The following is a 22,236-nucleotide window of genomic DNA, read 5'->3' as shown; positions in this document are numbered from 1 at the left end:
AAGTACACCCCTCACATTTCTGTAAATATTTTATTATAGCTTTTCATGTGACGACACGAAATTACACTTTGCTACAATGTAAAGTAGTGAGTGAACAGCTTGTATATCAGTGTAAATTTGCTGCCCCTTCAAAATAACTCAACACACAGCCATTAATGTCTAAATCACCGCTGGCAACAAAAGTGAGTACACCCTTAGGGGAAATGTCCAAACTGGGCCCAAAGTGTCAATATTTTTTGTGGCCACCATTATTTTCCAGCACTGCCTTAACCCTCTTGGGCACGGAGTTCACCAGAGATTCACAGGTTGCCACTGGAGTTCTCTTCTACTCCTCCATGATGACATCACGGAGTTGGTAGATGTTAGAGACCTTGCGCTCCTCCACCTTCCCTTTGAGGATGCCACACAGAGGCTTAATAGGGTTTAAATATGGAGCCATGTTTGGCCAGTCCACCACCTTTACCCTCAGCTTCTTTAGTGAGGCAGTGGTCATCTTGGAGGTGAGTTTGGCGTTATGTTGGAATACTGCCCTGGGGCCCAGTCTCAGAAGGGAGGGCATCATGCTCTGCTTCAGTGTCCCACAGAACATGTTGGCATTCATGGTTCCCTCAATGAACTGTAGCTCCCCAGTGCCGGCAGCACTCCTGTAGCCCCAGACCATGACACTCCCACCACCATGCTTGGCTGTAGGCAAGACACACTTGTCTTTGTACTGCTCACCTGGTTGCAGTCACACGCTTGACACCATCTGAACCAAATAAGTTTATCTTGGTCTCATCAGACCACAGGACATGGTTCCAGTAATCCATGTCCTTCGTCTGCTTGTCTTCAGCAAACTGTTTGCAGGCTTTCTTGTGCATCATGTTTAAAAGAGACTTCCTTTTGGGACGACAGCCATGCACACCAATTTGATGCAGTGTGCAGCGTATTGTTGGAGCACTGAGAGACTGACACCCCACCCCTTCAACCTCTGCAGCAATGCGGGCAGCACTCATACCTCCATTTCCCAAAGAACCTCTGGATATGATTCTGAGCATGTGCACTTAACTTCTTTGGTCGACCCTGGCGAGGCCTGTTCCAAGTGGAACCTGTCCTATTAAACTGCTGTATGGTCTTGGCCACCATGCTGCAACTCAGTTTCAGGGTCTTGGCAATCTTACTATAGCGTAGGGCATCTTTATGTAGAGCAACAACTCTCTTTTTTCAGACCCTCAGAGGGTTCTTTGCCATGAGGTGTCATGTTGAACTTCCAGTGACCAGTATAAGAGAGTGAGAGCGATAACACCAAATTTAACACATCTGCTCCTCATTCACACCTGAGACCTTGTAACACTAATGAGTCACATGGCACAGGGGGCCCAATTTGGACATTTTCACTTAGGGGTGTACTCACTTTTGTTGCCAGCAGTTTAGAAATTGATGGCTGCGTTTTGAGTTATTTTGATGGGACAGCAAATTTACACTGTTATACAAACTGTACACTTACTACTTTACATTGTAGTAAAGTATAATTTCTTCTGTGTTGTCACACGAAAAGATATAATAAAATATTCACAAAAATATGAGAATATCTATAAAATCAGCATTCAGAATTTAACAAGAATGTCTAGTGTTTTCACACCTTGATCGTCTCATTTAACTACTTAGCAGCATTTCAGGATGATATTAAATATATTTATTTGATAATGTTATAACATCCAGGCTCCTAAAAAGGTTCTTGGAAAAAAAAAAAAAAAAAAAAAAAAATGAAGGGACATGCTGACTTAATAAAAGGACACTTGCTCTCTAGGGATCCAGCACCGCCCTTACCTGGGCTAGTTCTTCACTAGCCTCCAGGTGTGGAATCACCATAGCTGGAAGCCGACTAGTGAGGGGCAGTGCTGAATTCTTACTTTAAATAAGCGTGTGTACTCAATAACTGGTGCACATGCACTAAACCACAAAATATATATTTAAAGCCCGCACCTCTCCACCATTGGCATACTCCATAACAAAGCAGAGCCGGTCACTTGTCTGAAAGGCATACTTCAAAGCCTGTAAGAGAGAACAGAGTGAAAAATCAATTAGCGCTCATGAGACCGTTCTGTGTTCAAACACAATGCTAGCGGCACAATACTGTTGATTATCATTTTTCAGAATTAGGTTGTATAACTGCCTACTTACCTGTTTAAATAAATCTGTTAGACAGTATAGTCTTTTTATATAAACTTAACCACATAAACCCAGTGCAAAAGCCATTCCTTCCCTGCCTGTCAGAGCGAATCAGGTCTGAATCAGAAATAATAAAAGTTTCCCTGCCTGCGATTCAGTTTTGTTGTTATAGTAGGGGTGGATACACAATATCGATCACATTAACTGTGGTTGTAGAGACACATTTCCCCCCCCCGCCCCCCGGGGCCAATTCACACTATATGCGGTCACAGAAAACATTTCCTATTCACATTGCAATACAGCCAAGGGCAAATCTCACAGTAATGTGCAGCAAATCGCACCACTGAACATTCCCGTGAATGAATTGTACACTTTAAAGTTAACAAAAAAAGGGGGGGGGGAGGGAAGGAACAGTGTGATGTGCTGAATCTCACACCACACCGTCCCCTTCTGCAGCCTGCAAAGGAGAGCTGCTGGAGCGGTGAATCGCTGCGCCAGCTCTCCGCTGCAGTGTGAATACAGCCTAAAACAAACATGTTACACCTACCTGCTCTGGGCAATGGTTTTGCGCAGAGCAGCCCTGAATCACCTCTTCTGGGGTCACCCGTGGGAGATCTCGGCTCCTCCTTTTCTGTGTCTGCCCCCATAGAAAACCGCTTGCTTAGGGGCAGACGTGCGGCTCGATTCCGAGCGGGGCAGTGTGCATCTACCAACACACAGGGCAGCTCAACCCCATCCCCAGCTCTCTGATCACATGATTTACTTTACAGCAGCAGGAGCCAATGGTTTCAGCTGCTGCCTCTGTGAGCAGAGAGAAGAATGGGAACAGTGGCAGATCGAGATCAGGTCAAGGTAACTATAAAGGAGGAAACAAATACAGGGATTTTTTTTTAAAACACCACAGGGAATGCATCAAGATAAAAAAAGTTTATCTTTTAGAACCCCTTTAAGTTTCAGTTGAGCTAAAAGGGACTTCTAGGTGGAGACTGCTAGGTTCAGCTATACATCTCCTAACATCACCTACTTCAAGATCTCCCTGCCACTGTTCCTGTCAACCTTGGAGCTGTAGGAACTCTCAATTCCTCGATAAATCCTCTATAAAAAAAATAAAATAAACCAAGGATCCAGAAAGGAAAGTAGGACCCTTCATAACAGGTGTGCAGACCCTAAACCACTGAGGAAACCTCTCTGTATTGATCCGAGACCCAAATGTCTCTGCATGTGTCAATAAATTCAGTGAACAGAACCTTAAAGTAATTGTAAACGATCACCTCGTAAAACACCACATTCAGTTTAATAGAAATGAAAGGCGAAACATTTATCTATATAGCTATCTATATATCTATCTCTATCTCTCTATATCTAAAAAAAAAAAAAAAAAACACACATCAATACTTTCCCCTTGATGGGTGGTCACATTTCCTCTGTTCTCAGCTGCATTAGGCCTGAGGGGGCAGCAGCACTCTGAGCTTCCCAGTGAATGGCTGTGCAGCGGGGGCGTGTTAGGACAAGTCTTTGGAGAAGAGTACACAGAGTTCCCAGCATAGCTAGAGAACTTACCACAGTGTGCTCTCCTGCTTAGTGTGGTCAGTTGTTTTAATAGGGAATCAGAGGGACTGGCAGGAACTCCAGGGATTTCACATAAAGGAAGCAATACAAGGAGAATAGGATACTTTCTCATACAAGTACATGGTACAGCAGGCACATATCAGAAATATGGAGTGTTGGGGGTAACAAATGCTTTAAGGCAGGATGGCCAATAACAACAGTATCTGCTTTAGAACAACCAGATTGTCTATAACAGCCCCCCATCTTCAAAAATTAAGACAAGTATATTAACAGAAGCTATAGAAGAGTATATTCAACAATACAGTTGTACTGTAATGATACAAATGTATAATTAGTGACTTAAAAAGAAAAAAAATAGAAACAAACAAAAAACAAACAAACAATGGACCTCCCGCAACAAAACCTACCGTTAAAAATGGATGTCTTGTATTCTGCAAGACTCTGCTCTCTGTAACTGTATGAGCCACTTCATCCTGGAGCCACAAGAGAAAATGTCAAACGATAAATCAAGATGAGAGTAGAAACACAAGTAACACGGAAAAAAATACAAAAAAAACAAACAACAAACACTCTACAGATGAACCTTTTTGGTTTTATTTTCCTTTTTTGTCTAGTTCCATTCATGAAAATCATGCAGGACAAAAATCGCTTTTCCATATACTGTGCTGTACATGTGATGCCTTATAATCTCACTATATCTAAAGACATCTTTGTACATGAGGATGAAATATCATCTCTGCCTTTTACCATGCGTTCCAAATTTTATATGACTAAATAAACTTGAATCCAAGTGTGGCTGGCATGAGACTAAAAGTGTTGTTGGACCAAACATTAGAAGCTGCGTGATCTAGGTTACTGCCTAAAGAAGAATTCAGTTTTTTTTTATCTTCTGAGTTATTCACTCAAAAAGGGGGAAGATCAGCATGACAGCCAAGCAAATATCAATTCTAGAAGAGGTCAGCAATGGCTTTCTTTTAAAAAAAAGAAGTCAAAGTCCACAGATGCTCAAATAACAAAACTTAAAGCAGAGTTCCACTCATTTAAAAGTCAGCAGCTACAAAAAGTCTAGCTGCTGACTTAACAGATACTTACCTGTCCCACGGCCAGGTGATGCCAAATGTGGCATGTCGGGAGAGTCAGAAGTACTTAAAAGCGGAAGTTTAGTTTTTGGGTGGAACCCCGCTTTAAGAAGCCCGAAAAAAATGTGACTTTCTTTCCTTCCTCCATGGGTGGAGGAAAAGAAAAATCGCTCAATTTCCCCCATCAACACTGACAATGCCTCCTGCAATGCTATTGTGTACTCCTGGTGGAAAGGAGGCACGAGGAGCCTTCCCAGCTGGAGGAACACGATTATTACTAGCAGCTATGGACACTGGCAATAATCGCATTTAAAAAAAAAAAACACAACAGGCTGGTTGTACCAAAGTCGTACAATCAGCCTGCCCAGATATGGATTGAATCTCTGCCGATCCCTGCTGAACCAGCTAAATTCCGATCCATGTATTGCCAGCTTTAGTAACAAAGGCTTGCAGAAGGGCATGTCTGAATGCCCGAGAAGTTGATCTTAGGAGACAATACGCTGTAGCAGCAAAGATCTATGGCCAGTTCAACTACAAACTGCTAAAAAACTAAATAAAAGCCACAAAAACTACATTAAATCCCTAGCCATAAACAAATCCTCCAAAAGAAAGCTCTATTTGTTGGGGAAAAAAAAAAAAAAAGTCAATTTTGTTTGGGAGTCATGTTGCACGACCACCCAATTGTCAGTTAAAGCGAAGCATTGCCGAATCGCAAAAAGTCAGGAAGGGGGTAAATTCTTCCGGGGCTGAAGTGGTTAAGCTATGTAACTGACAATGCTCTCTGTATATTTACCAAACTCCTGGAAAGTCTGTCATTATGTATTGTTGTTGATTCCAGACTAAGCCATGTCATTTTCAAAAAAATGTAATAAAGAATTTACAAAAAAAAAAAAATTTGCACCGAGTTGGGCTTTAACACCAAATGAGTATTATTTTAGTACCACACAATATTCCTGCTAACACCCTTTATGTGTACATAGTTATACTTAATAAAGTGGTCACGGAGTGCATATAGTATATAGCAGCTCAAAACATCTGCGCACGCACCTTGGCGATGATGACATCTTTGCGTAAGATTTTCATAGCGTAATAACGACCCGTTGCCTTCTCCCGTACCAAGATCACTTTTCCAAATGTTCCTTTTCCCAACAGCTTGAGATAGTCAAAATCATTCATGGTCTAGAGAAGAGTTCACAAATGAAAAAAATAAACTTAATAAGCTTGAGGGGAAAAAAAAATAAAGAATTGCTTTTATTATCTGAACAGTTAACCCAAAGAAAAACTATAAAAAGTTGTTGTTTTTTTTGCCTTTAGGCCGTTTATATGGGACAATTAGCAGCGTGCCCCAAGGGGGGATGTCTGACCGGCATGGGAATGCAAAGGTGTTGCATGCATCCCCGTGCTGGTGTCCCATTGTTGTCTATTGGGAAACATGCTGCTGCATGGAAACAACTGCTGTGTTCCAATACGACATTAGGATGCAGGTCCTCAAACACTCAAAAATGTGTAATTTATTACAAATCGTATCTGCGTTTTTATTTTTTTTATTTGAGCTGATCAAAATAAATCTAGATATATGCGTTATAAATGCAGTCATGAAAAGTTGAACGGTATGCATATGAAAATGAGAAAGGTACACTGAAAAATTGGATTTTTGACTTACCGTAAAATCAATTTCCCTGAGTTCATTGACACAGCGCTCCATTATTCAGAACCATAGGGTTATATCGCCCCGTACAGGAGTAGGGCACGGCTTGGCTTGGCTAAGTCTATGGTCAGTCCTAGAAGAGATACACCCCCTTTCTCTGCTATAGGCCTTCAGTTTAGCAACAACAGACAGCCCCTTTTTTGGCCCGTCCGTGATCACAAAAGGTGAGTCTGATCTGCGAAAAGACCCTGTGACTGCCAAATACACACGAATCGCCTGAATACATCCAGGGCATGCAAGATAAATCCCTTGGGACATTTTGACCTGGGACACAGGGAAGGCAATACAACGTCCTTAGTCAAAAGGAATCAGAGCAACCAAAAAAATCCACCTTCTGGGACAGAGCAAGCAGAAGAACCTCCCAAATATTTTCAAAGGAAGGCTCCTGTAGATGTTCTGCTCAACCCACCATGAAGAAAGATCAAAATCTGAGCCGAGAAAGAACGAGTGTAAATGCCAAGCGCCTCACACCAGGATATGCATGCTAACCATGTCCGGTGGTAAATCTTCCTAGCCTTCAGCAGAGTCGTAACTTCAGCACCCGGCTCATAACAGCCAGGTCTACAAAACCAGCGAATGAAGAAGGACTGAAGAAGGATGGAAGATCGGCCCTTGGGAGAGTAAAAGAGCAGTCACCAAGGAACAGCAGCGATCAAGCGCACCTGGTCGGCGTATCAAGACCGACAAGGCCATCCAGGCCCACTAGAATGACCAAACTTCCTTCTGCCTCGATCTTGCACAAAAGCCGAAGCAGAATCTTGAGGAGAGGCGTCGACCTGACTATACCAGCCCCACAAAGCCACCAGAGTGTCTGCAGTGTGCACCGGAGGAGCCAATGACTTTGCCAGAAACCTCAGTACCGTTCCGTTAAACCGGGGCACCAACAAGTCTATCTCGGGAGTGCCCCATCGAAGACATATCCGATGAAAAACGTCCTGGTGAATGGACCACCCCATGGACCAACACTAGTCGACAGGCAACTGCCTGCCATTTTTCCACTCCTAGAATGCATATGGTAGAGAGGGCTGGAACAAGGCATTCTGCCCACCGGAGGATGCTGGCTACTGTCAGGGCTGCCAACACACTCTTCGTTCCCCCTGGTGATTGACATAGGTCACCGCCATGGCATCATTCGACTGGATCCGTTCCAGGAGCCCCCAAAGTCGACCTCCATGATCCATGTGTAGTCTGATCGTTCGAAGTCCCAGCATATTGAGCAGCAGTCAGGATTCCTCCAGTGTCCAACAACCCCAAGCAGATCCCAGTCCCAGGACACCTCCCCACCCAGACTGGCATTGGTGGTGGCCACTGTTCAATACAAGGGGAGAAAGGATGTGCCCTGACGAAATCCCAGAGAGCGAAGCCACCAGACCAGGGGCCCCTGATTTTCTGGCTCAGCAGAATCTGATAGCTCAGAGACTTTGGGCACTTTATGCCAGGATCTCACTTGAATTGAGCTTGTATGGAACTGTGCAAATGGAACCGCCTCGAAGGTAGATACCTACCAGGCCCAACACCCACACATGCAGGGCCACAGGGAGGCCCACCTGTGAGACAACAATAGTTGAAACGCAGCATGCAACAACTCCGAAGTGGGGGGTGGGGGTTGGCTGTCGGCCACGAGGAACGATGCGACACAAGCCGAGACCCGGGCATATCCGAACTCGTGAGATGTTTAACTCGCAGGGCCAGCCCCCGTCCAGTGGGGCTATGTCGCGGCCGACTTAACACATAGCTGCAGTCTGCACGCACTCGCTGGCCAGACTGGGGAGACCACTGAATCTTAGTGTCCAGCCCGTCGCCCTGTCTGACAGTTGATTGTAGATCTTACAGGAAAAAATCCAAGACAAAAAAGTAGTTTAAAAAGCAAAAACAAAATTGCAAGGACCAGTTATCCCAGCAGGGAACTAGGTTCTTACACCAGACAAGACAGAAAAAAAATGAAGGCCTATAGCAGAGAGGGGGTGTATATCACCAAGGTCTGCCCATAAGCCTAGCCAAGTCTTTTTTCTGCCTCGTGTCCTACTCCTGTAGGGGGCGATATAATCCCATGGTTCTGAATAATGGAGCGATGTGCATCAATGAACGAAAACAGAAACTTTCAGGTTAAAGCCAAACTCCAAGAATATTTTACGGGTTACGTAGATGATAAAAAGACACCAGTCCATTCAGTTCAACCTGTGTGGATATGTGTTTATGTCAATACCCTTTCCCATATCCCTGTATGTTGCGTTGGCTAGTGCATGAATAGTCGCAGAAGCTGATCAGCAGGTGCCGGGCAAAAGATGACCGCCGCTCATCGAGGAGACACACAGAACAGAGGCTTCTGCCTATGTTAAGGCAGAGCTCTGTTCTGACAGCAGAGAAGTGATGGATTTTCTTTCCCTCCAAAGCAGGGAAAAAACAATCCATCACATCCTTTAGTAAAAACAGCACACAGTGTACACAAAACTCTGGCTAGGCACACAGTTAACCCTTTGATCACCCTAGATCGGGGGTCAGTAACCTGTAGATCATGACCTACCAGTAGATCGCAGACAGGCGACCGATAGATCGTGGTCTGGGCTTGCTGACCCGCCATCCCAGAGTATCAGAGTACAATACAGAGGAACTACTTGTAAAGTTAGAGCTGTAGTAGGGAGCAAGAGCTGCATAAGCCGATGCTTCCTCTGTAGTGCTTGCTCTTGTCCCATACGGAGGGAATCCAACAGCACTCCATCTCTTATCATGGCTAACGGTCTCCAGAGTGGCGCCAACAGCAGGAAAGAGGAGATCTTCAGGTCAGTGTGAAGCAATACACTGAGCATAGTAGTATAGCGCTCCTTTTACACTGATGCGCTGCAGTTTACCCACACCGTGGGTGCAGTGAATGCAGGAATTTTGGTGCACTTTAGAAAGTGCACCACACCTGCAGGAGATAATACAAGTCAGGGGCAAAGCGCAGTTAACACAGGAAAGTTGCAAATGCACTGTCCTGCACCCGCGGTGCGGGTAAAACGAAACACATCAGTGTGAAAGCATCTTTATAGGGGGCTCAAAACTAAGGGTTAATTTATATTTGTAGTTTGGGGGTGGAAACCCCAGTTAAGATTTGTGGCCAAATTTACTTGAATGAGTTGCAATTGCCAGGCAGTCACCCCCCCCCCCCTAAAAGCAACAGGGGGTTTAATTCCTGCTGCAGAATTCTCATTATGGAGGAGAGCAATGGCAGCCCTCATATTTTTCTTAGGACAAGTGTCTTTTAGGACACGATTTAGAACAAAGTGGGGTGTTTTTTCAGAGCTCCTTCACTTACGGCTTTAGATCGCCCCTTCGATATTGCCAAATCCATCTCTTCTGTGCTGGTTGCATCACTCGGAGAGCTACTCTTGAAGTCCATGGCCTCCTCATCCTCTAGTTCAGAATCTCTGTTCTTTAAGCTGTTAGCAACGGTTTGGATTGCTCTCATCCATTCCTCCCTTTCGGATTACAAAAAAATAAGTAGTCATTGTAGCGCCTCTACCATAATTTCCAAAATCTATAACCAGTTGAAATGAGCAAGTCAGTCAGCCAAGGGCCTTTGCGTACCTTTCTTCAGGTGTGTCAACATGAAATGTGCGCTCAATAACCGTTGTCCACTGTAAGCATCGTATCACAAAGGTATTAGGTCTGGGGCGCTCCGTCTTCATAAGCTGACATTCTAAAAGAAAGGAAGTTGTAGAATGAAGACATAGATAGTTGTAATGTTCTCCAGAAATGTGAAATGATTAGGTACTTACCTCCCACAGTGAAGTTGTTAAGAGGGGGCATAGACACACTGTGCTCTGAGGAATCTGGCTTCTCCTTATACCCGATGAAGGAGCCATCACTCTTCAATAGGAAGTACCTGGGCCTCCAGGTCTTTATATATTCACCTGTGGAAAAAAAGAAGAGAGGAGAACATCAGAAATCTCTACATACATAAACTTACATAGTAAAAGGGGAAAATGTTTTTCACCAGTTCCCCTCTAAAGCAATTTTTATTTTTTGTAGACAGTAAAGTCTGCATTACAGATTTTCTGAAAGCATTGGCCCTGTAGAATGAAATGATGGCTGTTGCAAATTTTTTGCTACCAATCAGTGCATATTAAAAAAATAAAATAAAATTGACCACCACAAAATGTATTCCCCATATAAAAAAAAACTGCAATATAATAAAAAATATTGTTGCGCTACTCGATAAACTATATGATGCAAAACAATGATGTGTGATAATAAATATCAAACACCAAATTCATCACAGTATCAAGTATAATCAAAGTGATAAACCAATAAAAAAAGAAAGCCTTGATCAAAAACGTCCATCACACGAAAGACTTATTTTAAATCATTTCTCCACCACTTTAAAAATTCAAGATCTTAGTAGTCAGACGGAGTTGTAAGTCCTGTATTTCACTATATAAACTGACTTTACTGTTATAAATGTGTAAAATGCAAAACTCCAGTGGGTGCAACATGTCCGCTTTCCCCCCTTCTTAGTGTATCCTTACTGTGGACAAGTGTGGGGTGTAGCAAGATGGCGGTGACGGAACTTCCGTAGCAAACTGCGATGATGGGTCGGCGAATATGTTGTTACACCTCTACCAGCCTGTAAATGCAGTAACTCACATTTAGCCACATTCCGTTTACAGTTGTTTTTAATGGAGATACATTTCTGACCATTTAAAGAAAAAAAAAAAATCCCTTCTAAAAACGCAAACGCGGCTAAAAACATGTAATGCGGCAAAGGAGACGTTTTTAAATGCGTCCCATGTACATTAAGCCTTAAAGAGGAAGTAAACCCTCTTTCATTCCCTGCAAAGGCAAAGCATAATGGACTACTATGCATCGCATAGTAGCCCATTATGTGTCATTTACCTGACACAGGAGCCAGCGAAGTCACCGCTGTCCCCTGTAGTCCGGCGCATCCATCTTTTTGGTGGGGTCTCGCAGCTCCGCCGCTGTCATTCGGCGGAGCCGCGATGACGTCACTCCCGCGCATGCGCACGGGAGCCGACACGCGCGGCAGCTCTGTTGTTGAAAATGCCGCGCTCAGTGTGCCTGCGCGCCGCTGTCTACGGGCAAATATCTCCTAAACCGTATAGGTTTAGGAGATATTTCTTATTATATATTACGCATTGTAAAAACATATTTCACGTTTTTTTCCCCAAATTTTTTAATTTTACACGCATGTCAATTGCCACCTTTGACGTTCTCTTGGAAAAGGTTAGACCTCTTCTAGTTTGCATGGACACCAACATGAGGAAAAGCGTGCAACCAGAGGAACGTCTGTTGGTGATTCAACTTCAGCGTTCAGTAATGCAAGTCGTGTATTGTACAGCATAATTGGCTGATGAGGGGAAGGCAGTGATAATTGAGTTTATGGTGTGTTTTAGTCGCTTGGGGTATGTCTCTATCAGTTTTGCACATCGAGAGACTGAAATTCTTGCCCATTCTTCCTTGCAAAACAGCTCAAGCTCAGTGAGGTTGGATGGAGAGCATTTGTGAACAGCAATTTTCAGCTCTTTCCACAGATTCTCGATTGGATTCAGGTCTGGACTTTGACTTGGCCATTCTAACACCTGGATACGTTTATTTGTGAACCATTCCTTTGTACATTTTGCTGTATGTTTGGGATCATTGTCTTGTTGGAAGATAAATCTCCGTCCCAGTTTCAGGTCTTTTGCAGACTCCAACAGGTTTTCATCCAGAATGGTCCTTTATTTGGCTGCATCCATCTTCGCCTCAATTTTAACCATCTTCCCTGTCCCTGCTGAAGAAAAGCAGGCCCAAACCATGATGCTGTCACCACCATGTTTGACAGTGGGGATGGTGTGTTGAGGGTGATGAGCTGTGTTGCTTTTACGGCAAACATATTGTTTTGCATTGTGGGCAAAAAGTTTGATTTTGGTTTCATCTGACCAGAGCACCTTCTTCCACATGTTTGGTGTGTCTCCCAGGTGGCTTGTGGCAAACTTTAGATGAGACTTTTTATGGATATCTTTGAGAAATGTCTTTCTTCTTGCCACTCTTCCATAAAGGCCAGATTTGTGCAGTGTACGACTGATTGTTGTCCTATGGACAGACTCTCCCACCTCAGCTGTAGTTCTCTGCAGTTCATCCAGAGTGATCACGGGCCTCTTGGCTGCATCTCTGATCAGTCTTCTCCTTGTCTGAGCTGAAAGTTTAGAGGGACGGCCAGGTCTTGGTAGATTTGCAGTGGTCTGATACTCCTTCCATTTCAAAATGATCGCTTGCACAGTGCTCTTTGGGATGTTTAAAGCTTGGGAAATCTTTTTGTATCCAAATCCGGCTTTAAACGTCTCCACAACAGTATTACGGACCTGCCTGGTGTGTTCCTTGGTCTTCATGATGCTCTCTGCGCTTTCAACAGAACCCTGAGACTATCACAGAGCAGGTGCATTTATAGAGAGACTTGATTACACACAGGTGGATTCTATTTATCACCATCAGTCATTTAGGACAACATTGGATCATTCAGAGATCCTCGCTGAACTTCTGGAGTGAGTTTTCTGCACTGAAAGTAAAGGGGCCGAATAATTTTGCACGCACCACTTTTCAGTTTTTAATTTGCTAAAAAAGTTTAAAATATCCAATAGATTTCGTTCCACTTCACAATTGTGTCCCACTTGTTGGTGATTCTTCACAAAAAAATTAAAATTTTATATCTTTATGTTTGAAGCCTGAAATGTGGCAAAGGGTTGAAAAGTTCAAGGGGGCCGAATACTTTCGCAAGGCACTGTATAACATACATACACACACATTATATATATATATATATATATATATACACACACACACACACACACGTACGTACGTATGTATGTATGTATGTATGTATATGTGTATGTATATGTATATGTATATATAACACAAACTTTTACTATCACTTTAAGAGATGGTAGTCTTTAAACTGAGCCTCTGCTGTGCATTTCAGAGCCATCTTCAGGGGAAGAAATTACACCCTGCCAGTCCTAACTGATGTCACTATTTAATTTATATAGCTCTGACAATCTACGGGGGGTTTTACATATACACTATATTACCAAAAGTATTGGTACGCCTGCCTTTAGACGCACATTATTATACAGGATTTATATAGCACCAACAGTTTATGCAGCAATTTATAAGATGAAGGCAGACCCTACGAATACAATACATTTTAAAGTGGTTGTAAACCCCTTACAACCACTTTAACCTACAGGTAAGCCTAGATTAAGGCTTACCTGTAGGTGCTTGAAATATCTCCCAGACCTGCATGGTCTAGGAGATATTTGCAAATCGCCATACGGCGATTTGTTCTGCGCATGTGCCGGAGTTAGAAAGGGCACGCTGTGCTGTTTCTAGCTCGGGTCATGCCGTTAAAGGTGATGCAACGTCACGCGACTCCGGCCAGTCAGAGCCGGAGTTCGCGGCCCCAGAAGGAAGATGGGTGAAGAAGAATGGACGCTCTCTACTGGCGAGGAAGACGGGGACATCGCAGGCTTCTCCTGCAGGTAAGTGTAGTAGCCCATTATGCTTTACCTTTGCAGGGAAACAAAGGAGGACGTAACACCCATCAGGGTTTATTTCCTCTTTAATACAGTAGAAATCAGAGGGACCTGCTCGTTAGAGCTTACAATCTAAGAGGGAGGGTCAAGAGATACAAAAGGTAATAAATGTGGGGGATGAGCTGACTAAGAAAATAATTGTACAGTTGTTGGGGGGGGGGGGGGGGGCAGATAGGCTTCTCTGAAGAGATGTGTTGTCAGGGATCGTCTAAAAGTGGACAAAGTAGGAGAAAGACAGATTGGGATAGATCATTCAAGAGGATGGGAGAGGCCCTGGATAAGTTCTGGAGGCAAGGATGGGATGAGGTGACTACGGAGCTAGAGAGCAGGAGGTTTTACATGGTTACATAGTAGGTGAGGTTGGAAAAAAAAAAAAAAAAAAAAAAGAGACACGAGTCCATCAAGTCCAACCTATGTGTGTGATTATATGTCAGTATTACATTGTATATCCCTGTATGTTGCAGTTGTTCAGGCGCTTATCTAATAAGACTACCGCCTGTGGAAGGGAATTCCACATCCTTGACGCTCTTACAGTAAAGAATCCTCTACGTAGTTTAAGGTTAAACCTCTTTTCTTCCAATTTTAATGAGTGGCCAGGAGTCTTGTGAAACTCCCTTCTGCGAAAAAAGTTTTCTCCCTATTGTGGGGTCACCAGTACAGTATATGTATATTGAAATCATATCCCCTCTCAGGCGTCTCTTCTCCAGAGAGAATAAGTTCAGTGCTCGCAAACTTTCCTCATAAAGAATATCCTCCAGACCCTTTAGCTTAGTTGCCATTCTTTGTACTCGCTCCACTTCCAGTACATCCTTCCTGAGGACTGGTGCCCAGAACTGGACAGCATACTCCAGGTCCGGCCGGACCAGAGTCATGTAGAGCAGGAGAATTATCGTTTTATCTCTGAAGTTGATCCCCTTTTTTAATGCATGCCAATATTCTGTTTGCTTTGTTAGGCTCAGCAATGGCATGCAATGCCAAGGTGCTGCCATCTATTAGGACCCCCAGGTCCTTTTCCATCCTAGATTCCCCCAGAGGTTCTCCTCCCCACCCCTGACCATTCTGAGTCCTCCCCATTTATCACCACCCTCTGAACTTGCCCTTGTAGCCAGTTTTCAATCCATGTACTTGCCCTATGGTCCATACCAAAGGATCTTATTTTGTACAGTAAACATTTATGGGGCACTGTGTCAAATGCTTCTGCAAAATCCAGATACACCACGTCTACGGGTCTTTCTTTATCTAGATGGCAACTCACCTCCTCATAGAAGGTTAATAGACTGGTTTGGCAAGAACAATTCTTCATGAATCCATGCGGATTACGGCTAATGATACGTTCTTATTACTAAGATCTTGTATATAGTCCCTTATCACCCCAATAGTTTACATGCTACTGATGTTAGGCTAACTGGTCTGTAATTCCCAGGGATGTATTTTGGGCCCTTTTTAAATATTGGTGCTACATTGACTTCTCTCCCATCAGCTGGTACTGTTCCAGTCAGTAGACGGTCAGGAAAAATTAGGAACAATGGTCTGGCAAATACGTGACTGAGTTCCCCATGTACCCTCGGGTACAAGCCATCTGGTCCCGGTGGTTTATAAATGTTAAGTTTCCCAAATCTAATTTTAATTCTGTCCTCTGCTAACCATGGAGGTGCTTTCTGTGATGTGTCATGAGGATAAACACTGCAGTTTTGGTTACTGAAGCCCCCGATTCCCTTGTGAAAACCGAGGAGAAGAATAAATTCAATACCTTCGCCATCTCCACATCCTTTGTAACCAGATGTCCTTCCTCATTCTTTATGGGGCCAATATCGTCTGTCCTCCTTTTTTACAGTTTACATACTTAAAGAATCTTTTTTTTTGCTCTCCTCTGACGTGCATGATTCATGTTCTATCTTAGCCGCCCTTATTGCACCCTTACGTTTCTTGCTGCATTCTTTATAGTCTGAATAAGTCTGAATGCTGATGATGATCCCGCAACCTTGTATTTTTTGAAGGCCTTCTCCTTTGCTTTTATATGTATTTTTATATTGACGTTAAGCCATCCAGGACTTTTGTTGGCTCTTCTAAAATGCATTAGCCATTGGGATGCATTGGCTAATGCCCTCATTTAATATGCTCTTAAAGCAAACCCATCTGTCCTCTGTGTTATTTGTTCCTAAGATTTTATCCCAATTTGACCTGTGATTGCCGTTACCTAAATTGCCCCCTTTTTCCACATCCGTGATCAGGTCTGTTTTGTTGATAATCAGTAGATCCAGTAACACTTAAATTTCTAGTTGGTGCGTCTACCATTTGACCCATAAAATTCTCCTGCAAGACATTTAGGATCTGTCAAGCCTTAGATGAATATGTGGTTCCCTTTGCCCAGTCTCCGTCCCATCCTTGCTGCTAATCCAAATTGTGATCGATCTGTCTCCCCTTCCTCCCTCAGGTTAGGGGGCCTATACACCCAGTATTATTTTCCCCTTAGCTTCATCCCTTTGGAGCTCTATAAGGATTCCACCTACTCCCTAGCTCCCTTATCTCTCACATTCATTTGTATATTAATCTTGACATATAGGCACACCCATCCCCCTTTTTTACCCTCTCTATCCTTGCGATAAAGGGTATACCTTTAAATGTTTACCAGCCAATCATGAGAGCTGTTGAACCAGGTCTCTGAAATTCCCACAAAGTCTTGAACTTTAATGGCATCCCAGTCTGTGTAGGGTTCAATATTGAGTTGGCCCACCCTTTGCAGCTATAACAACTTCAACTCTTCTGGGAAGGCTGTCCACAAGGTTTAGGAGTGTGTTTATGAGAATGTCTGATCATTCTTCCAGAAGCGCATTTGAGAGGTCATGCACTGATGTGGATGAGGTGTGGTCTGGCTCATAGTCTCCACTCTAAGGCACCTTTCACACAATCTGCCTGTTCGTTTTTCTGGCAGATCTGAGCGGGCCACCTATCAACTTGTATGGGCAGGTGGATGTCAGTGGAGATGTGTCCACTGACAACCCCCTGCCATCCAATCCGACAAGATCTGCTCAAAAAAGACAGATGGTGATATGTTGTCCTTTTTATCCAATCTTCCCATAGAGAACAGCAGGGATCGGGCAGGTCCGTCCCTGCACAGTGAGCAGAGACCGATCAGTCATCCGTCTGCTCAGCGGGGATTAATGGAGTGATCCTTCGCCAATCTAGCGGAGTCCGCTGAGCGGATCCGCCCCCTGTGAAAGGGGCCTAATTCATCGCAAAGATGTTCTATCGGGTTGAGGTTAGGACTCTGTGCAGGCCAGTCAAGTTTCTCCAACCCAAACTCGCTCATCCATGTCTTTATGGACCATGCATTGTGCACTGGTCCAAATCATTTGGTGGAGGGGGGATTATGGTGTGGGGTTGTTTTCAGGGGTTGGGCTTGGCCCCTTAGTTCCAGTTAATTGAACTCTTAAGGCGTCAGCAAACCAAGACATGTTGGACAATTTCATGCGCCGAACTTTGTGGGAGCAGTTTGGGGATGGACCCTTCCTGTTCCAACATGACTGGCACCAGTTTAAAGCAGTACTAAACACCAATCAAGTCTCTATTATTTTAACTTGTTAATCCTGACAGTCTTGTTTCTCAACAGAACTATCCTGCAGATGTAACCGTTAGAGGGTTGAGACAAACTATCGCTGAAAGGGGTGCTTAAAAAATTACCAGCTTTTATTCATGTAAAACCTTTTTTTCAAAAGTAACACAGCTGTTGATGTAACTGCTTAAAACATGTTAGCTGGAGTTTGGCTTCAATCCGTTTAGTGTATCTAAATTAGAATGGAAGCTCTATCGAGCAGGGGCCTCCGATTCCTCTTGTACCAAATTGTATTAGAACTGTAACGCCTGGCTTCATTTTGAGCAAATTATTGATGTTATATAAATCCTGACTACTAGTACTACCCCCCGCATTGACAATGCTGCTGTCTGAAAATTGTCTCTGTTTCGATTTCACCCAGCGTGTAGGCAGCCTAATAAAAGGAGGAGTGTTGCTGGTCAGCTCAGCAGGTGAAAACAGAGGGGGGAAAAAAAGCCAAAAGAAGGAAACTAATGCAGCCACCACATCCAATTGGTAAACTGCAATGCATTACATTTTTTTGGTTTTAGATTTAATACTGTTTTAACCTTCTGTACCATCTGAAAGAGGGTAAACAGAGAGGTGGGTAACACTGCAAGCCAAATCAAAAAAAAAAATTAAAAAAAAATTGGAAAGTACCTGCAGCTCAAAGAGCTGTCTGAAAGACATTACGTCCAACGCTGGCATAAAAGGGGCCACAACATCCAGTTGGTAGAACTTAGAGAAAGTGTGAACAGAAGACCAGGTGGCAGCCTTGCAAATGAAATGTGGAAAACAGATGCCCGATGCTGATCTAGTAGAATGTGCTTTGACAGGAAAGGTGGAACCCGATCCTTGAGACCATAAGCTCAAATGATGGAACAAGGTGGCAGGGCACCCTACGGGGTCAATCGGGGATGACAAAGAGGGAAACCATTTTCCTGAAGGAAGCAGTGGCTGAGAGATAGATTCTTTACCTTCTATGAAAGTCTTAATCTAGCAACGACAGAACAGAATAGAAGTGGCAGAAATCAGACCATAAATAGTGATGAAAGCCAAGTGCTGCTCTAGGCATAGCTGCAGGAAGGAGAGGATTTGCCAAACTGAAAAACTTCTGGAGGTAGAAGCCCTGGGACTCACATCAAGTGAAGCATGCCTTCCATGTCTGATGCTGGACCTTGCAAGAAGTAGATTTCCTAGCTTTTAGCATCATGGTCATCACAGGCTGAATTACTCCTGTCCCTTAGAACCTGGGCTTCAACGGTCATGTCATTGAAGCGACCACAAAGCAGAATGGCAAAAGGGTCATTCCATAGCAATTAGGATCACCAGAATGTCCCCTCTCGATCTTACAGAGAAGACAAATATGTTTCATGGGAGAAAAAAAAAGGCACATATCAGCTTCTGCTAGAGAAACCATGTACCTGCAAACAAACCTGTACAATTCTTGTTCAACCTGAAGGTCCACATCTGGTATCCAAAGGTCCTGAACACCCCAGAGTGCATAGACCACTACCCTCAGTCCAGATGCTGCCATTTTTTTGTCTATGCTTGGGACATACTTGGCTTACCAAGCTGGAATGTTCTGCCTAGGACAGGATTTGATTTACCACCAGGATTTAACTAGGCTCTTGTGTCATTGCAAAACATCTGGCTCTTGATAGTTGATGCATGCCACTACCATGGTACCATCCATTTGATTCAGAGTCAGATGAGCCTCCAGTAGGATAGTTCAATGCTGCAGAGTCGAATTGCCAAAAATTTCAAGATATTGACGGGATAGGAGGTTGTGTCAACAACCAAGTCCCTGACACCGACAAGGTACCTAGGACTCCTTCCCCAGCTAGGCAGACATTCTAAAGACATCAAGGAAAGATTACCTACAACTCCAGAGCCAGATTTCTGAACCACCAAACCAAGCATTACCCGGCCCTCTGTGATATGTGAATCAGTCTAGCCAAAGACCGAATCAATTTATCCCACCACAACAGAATGTTGCGTTGTAGAGGTCTGCAAGGAAACAGCTCTGAAAGAGGCTATCAGACCAAGACTTCTCATACAAAAGTGAGGCATCGGAAAGCTCCTGGACAAGAAAGTCAGTCAGTCAGTCAGTCAGTCAGTCAGTCAGTCAATCTAGGACTGGATTGTTTGAAGTTTCTCCTGTGGACGGAACACTCTGCCATGAGCTGTGCCCAGGACAGGACCCAGAAACTACAAAGAGGAGTTTCATTCCAGCAATGATTTCTGAAGGTTCAAGAGCCATCTGAAGCGCTGATGGAAGTAAACGCCACACTGTTAGACAGAGCCCACAATGACTGCTCCCTGAACAGGGGATTGTCCAAGTATCCCACAATGGATATTCCATAAGAATGCAGCAGCACTAGCGCTGGGGCCACCATCTTGCCAAAAAATGAGGTGCAGCCAACAGGCTGAAAGGCACGACTACAAACTGGGCAGGTGCACCACAGCACAGCATTGAAATCACTGATGCGCTGAAAAGGTTGGGGGGGGGAGGGGGATTTGATCAGGTTACTTAACCCACTACCACACGTGTTTGAAAGCCAAGGAAACATATCCAAGAAGTCCGATAGAAGTGCTTTAAGATCCAATGCACAACTGTAAATAGTTTTTGTTTTTTTAAGTTAGGTTGCCAGCAAATGCAAAAAGTCCTGCCTGTAGTACAATCGGCACGATATTTGTAACAACTGGCATTTCAGCAGTCCAAGTGTATAAATGAAACAGAGACTTGCTTCTTTGGACACTACAAAATGTTCCTATGTCTGCCCCGTAGCCATTACGGTTGTGTTGCTACAGTCAACTTTCATCCACTTTGCTAAATAAATTCCCCTGTAGAAGTGCAAATCCGCGCAACTTCCTACAAAGCTTTGCACATTACAATATCACACACAGGCAGAACAGCTTAGGACTGAAAGGCTAATGTGCTCTTCGGGATATTTTCCATTATCACATTTGCCTTGAAGCAACTTTCCTTTTAAGCTGTGCCACAGGTGGAAGGAAAAGGTTAATGTTACAGAAGGTAATCCAACACAGCCTTCCAGAAATAGCATCTAATCGGGGAGCTAATTTTACCAGCTGTCAGGCAACTAGGTAGCACACTTCCCTCCACATCTTGTTCATCTGCACAAGAAGCAAGTCCTTGCCATAAACACAATGAATTTACTATTAGAGCTCACTAATAATTGTGCACACTAGGGCTGCATTCACACTACAGCGTTTTGAATCACGGGCAGATTTGCCACGAAGGTGTGAATGACAAAAATGCGGGACTCATTTGAATGACACCTTAAATCGCAGTGCAGGTCTGCCGCAATTGTTGCGTGATAGAAATGTGCTGCAATTGCGGAACGCATGTCGCCCAAAAATAGTTCAGGAGCTACTTTGGGGCTTCATGCGTCCTGCGATTGCAGCACGTTTTATCGTGCGACGATCGCAGCGCCGCGTTTTGGGGTGTCATTCAAATGAATGGCATCTCGAATGCAAGTCCCGCGTTTTGTCATTCACACCTCGCCGTGGGCAGATCTGCGGCAAATCTGCCCGTAATTTAAAATGCAGCCTAAAGATCCAAACAGGAGCAAAATATTGGGAGACATTGGGCAGGAAAACCCCCCCCCCCCCCAAAAAATCCCACTTTCAGCCCGTGTGTATTTCGGTCTGTCAGAAGGGGGTGGGGGTAATCGCGCCCCACCACTGGCGCCAGGAACCGCGCACGCCATCATTGGCGCCAGGAACCGCGCGCCCCATCATTGGCGCCAGGCGGGAGGAACCGTGCGCGCCATCATTGGCGCCAGGCGGGAGGAACCGCGCGCGCCATCATTGGCGCCGGGAACAGTGCCCCATCATTAGCGCCAGGCGGGGGGGGCTGGGGAACAGTGCCCCCATAATTGGCGCCGGGGGGGGGAACAGTGCCCCCATCATTGGCGCCAGGTGGGGGGTAACAGTGCCCCCATCATTGGCGCCAGGCGGGGGGGGGGGGAACAGTGCCCCCATCATTGGCGCCAGGCGGGGGGGGGGAACAGTGCCCCCATCATTGGCGCCAGGCGGGGGGGGGGGGGAACAGTGCCCCCATCATTGGCGCCAGGCGGGGGGGGGGGGAACAGTGCCCCCATCATTGGCGCCAGGCGGGGGGGGGGGGGAACAGTGCCCCCATCATTGGCGCCAGGCGGGGGGGGGGGGGAACAGTGCCCCCATCATTGGCGCCAGGCGGGGGGGGGGGGAACAGTGCCCCCATCATTGGCGCCAGGCGGGGGGGGAGAGAACAGTGCCCCCATCATTGGCGCCAGGAAGGGGGGGGAGAGAACAGTGCCCCCATCATTGGCGCCAGGCGAGGGGGGGGGGGGGAACAGTGCCCCCATCATTGGCGCCAGGCGCGCGGGGGGGGGGGGGGGGGGAACAGTGTCCCCATCATTGGCGCCAGGCGGGGGGGGAACAGTGCCCCACTATTGGCGCCAGGCGGGGGGGAACAGTGCCCCACCATTGGCGCCAGGCGGGGGGGAACAGTGCCCCACCATTGGCGCCAGGCGGGGGGGAACAGTGCCCCACCATTGGCGCCAGGCGGGGGGGAACAGTGCC

The 22,236-nt window shown here is 45.1% G+C and overlaps 1 protein-coding gene across 2 annotated transcripts in view; it reads right to left on the bottom strand.

Moving 5' to 3' along the window:
* The window catches only part of AKT2 (AKT serine/threonine kinase 2), a 106,117-nt gene that overhangs the window by 10,494 nt on the left and 73,387 nt on the right, over positions 1-22,236 (bottom strand). For both annotated transcript variants that reach the window (XM_077482629.1, XM_077482620.1), the window contains exons 3-8: positions 10,266-10,400; positions 10,075-10,186; positions 9,803-9,965; positions 5,847-5,978; positions 4,128-4,193; positions 1,966-2,034 (exon numbers count right to left, since the gene is read on the bottom strand). In XM_077482629.1, coding sequence (XP_077338755.1) covers positions 1,966-2,034; positions 4,128-4,193; positions 5,847-5,978; positions 9,803-9,965; positions 10,075-10,186; positions 10,266-10,400 — 677 coding nt within the window. The remainder of the gene's footprint in view (positions 1-1,965; positions 2,035-4,127; positions 4,194-5,846; positions 5,979-9,802; positions 9,966-10,074; positions 10,187-10,265; positions 10,401-22,236) is intronic.

This window comes from Lithobates pipiens, unplaced genomic scaffold (genome assembly GCF_037356315.1).
Source record: "Lithobates pipiens isolate NorthernLeopardFrog02 unplaced genomic scaffold, aLitPip1_a1.2 Scaffold_1, whole genome shotgun sequence".
Taxonomy (NCBI): domain Eukaryota; kingdom Metazoa; phylum Chordata; class Amphibia; order Anura; family Ranidae; genus Lithobates; species Lithobates pipiens.
This window is presented reverse-complemented; position numbering and strand designations above follow the sequence as displayed.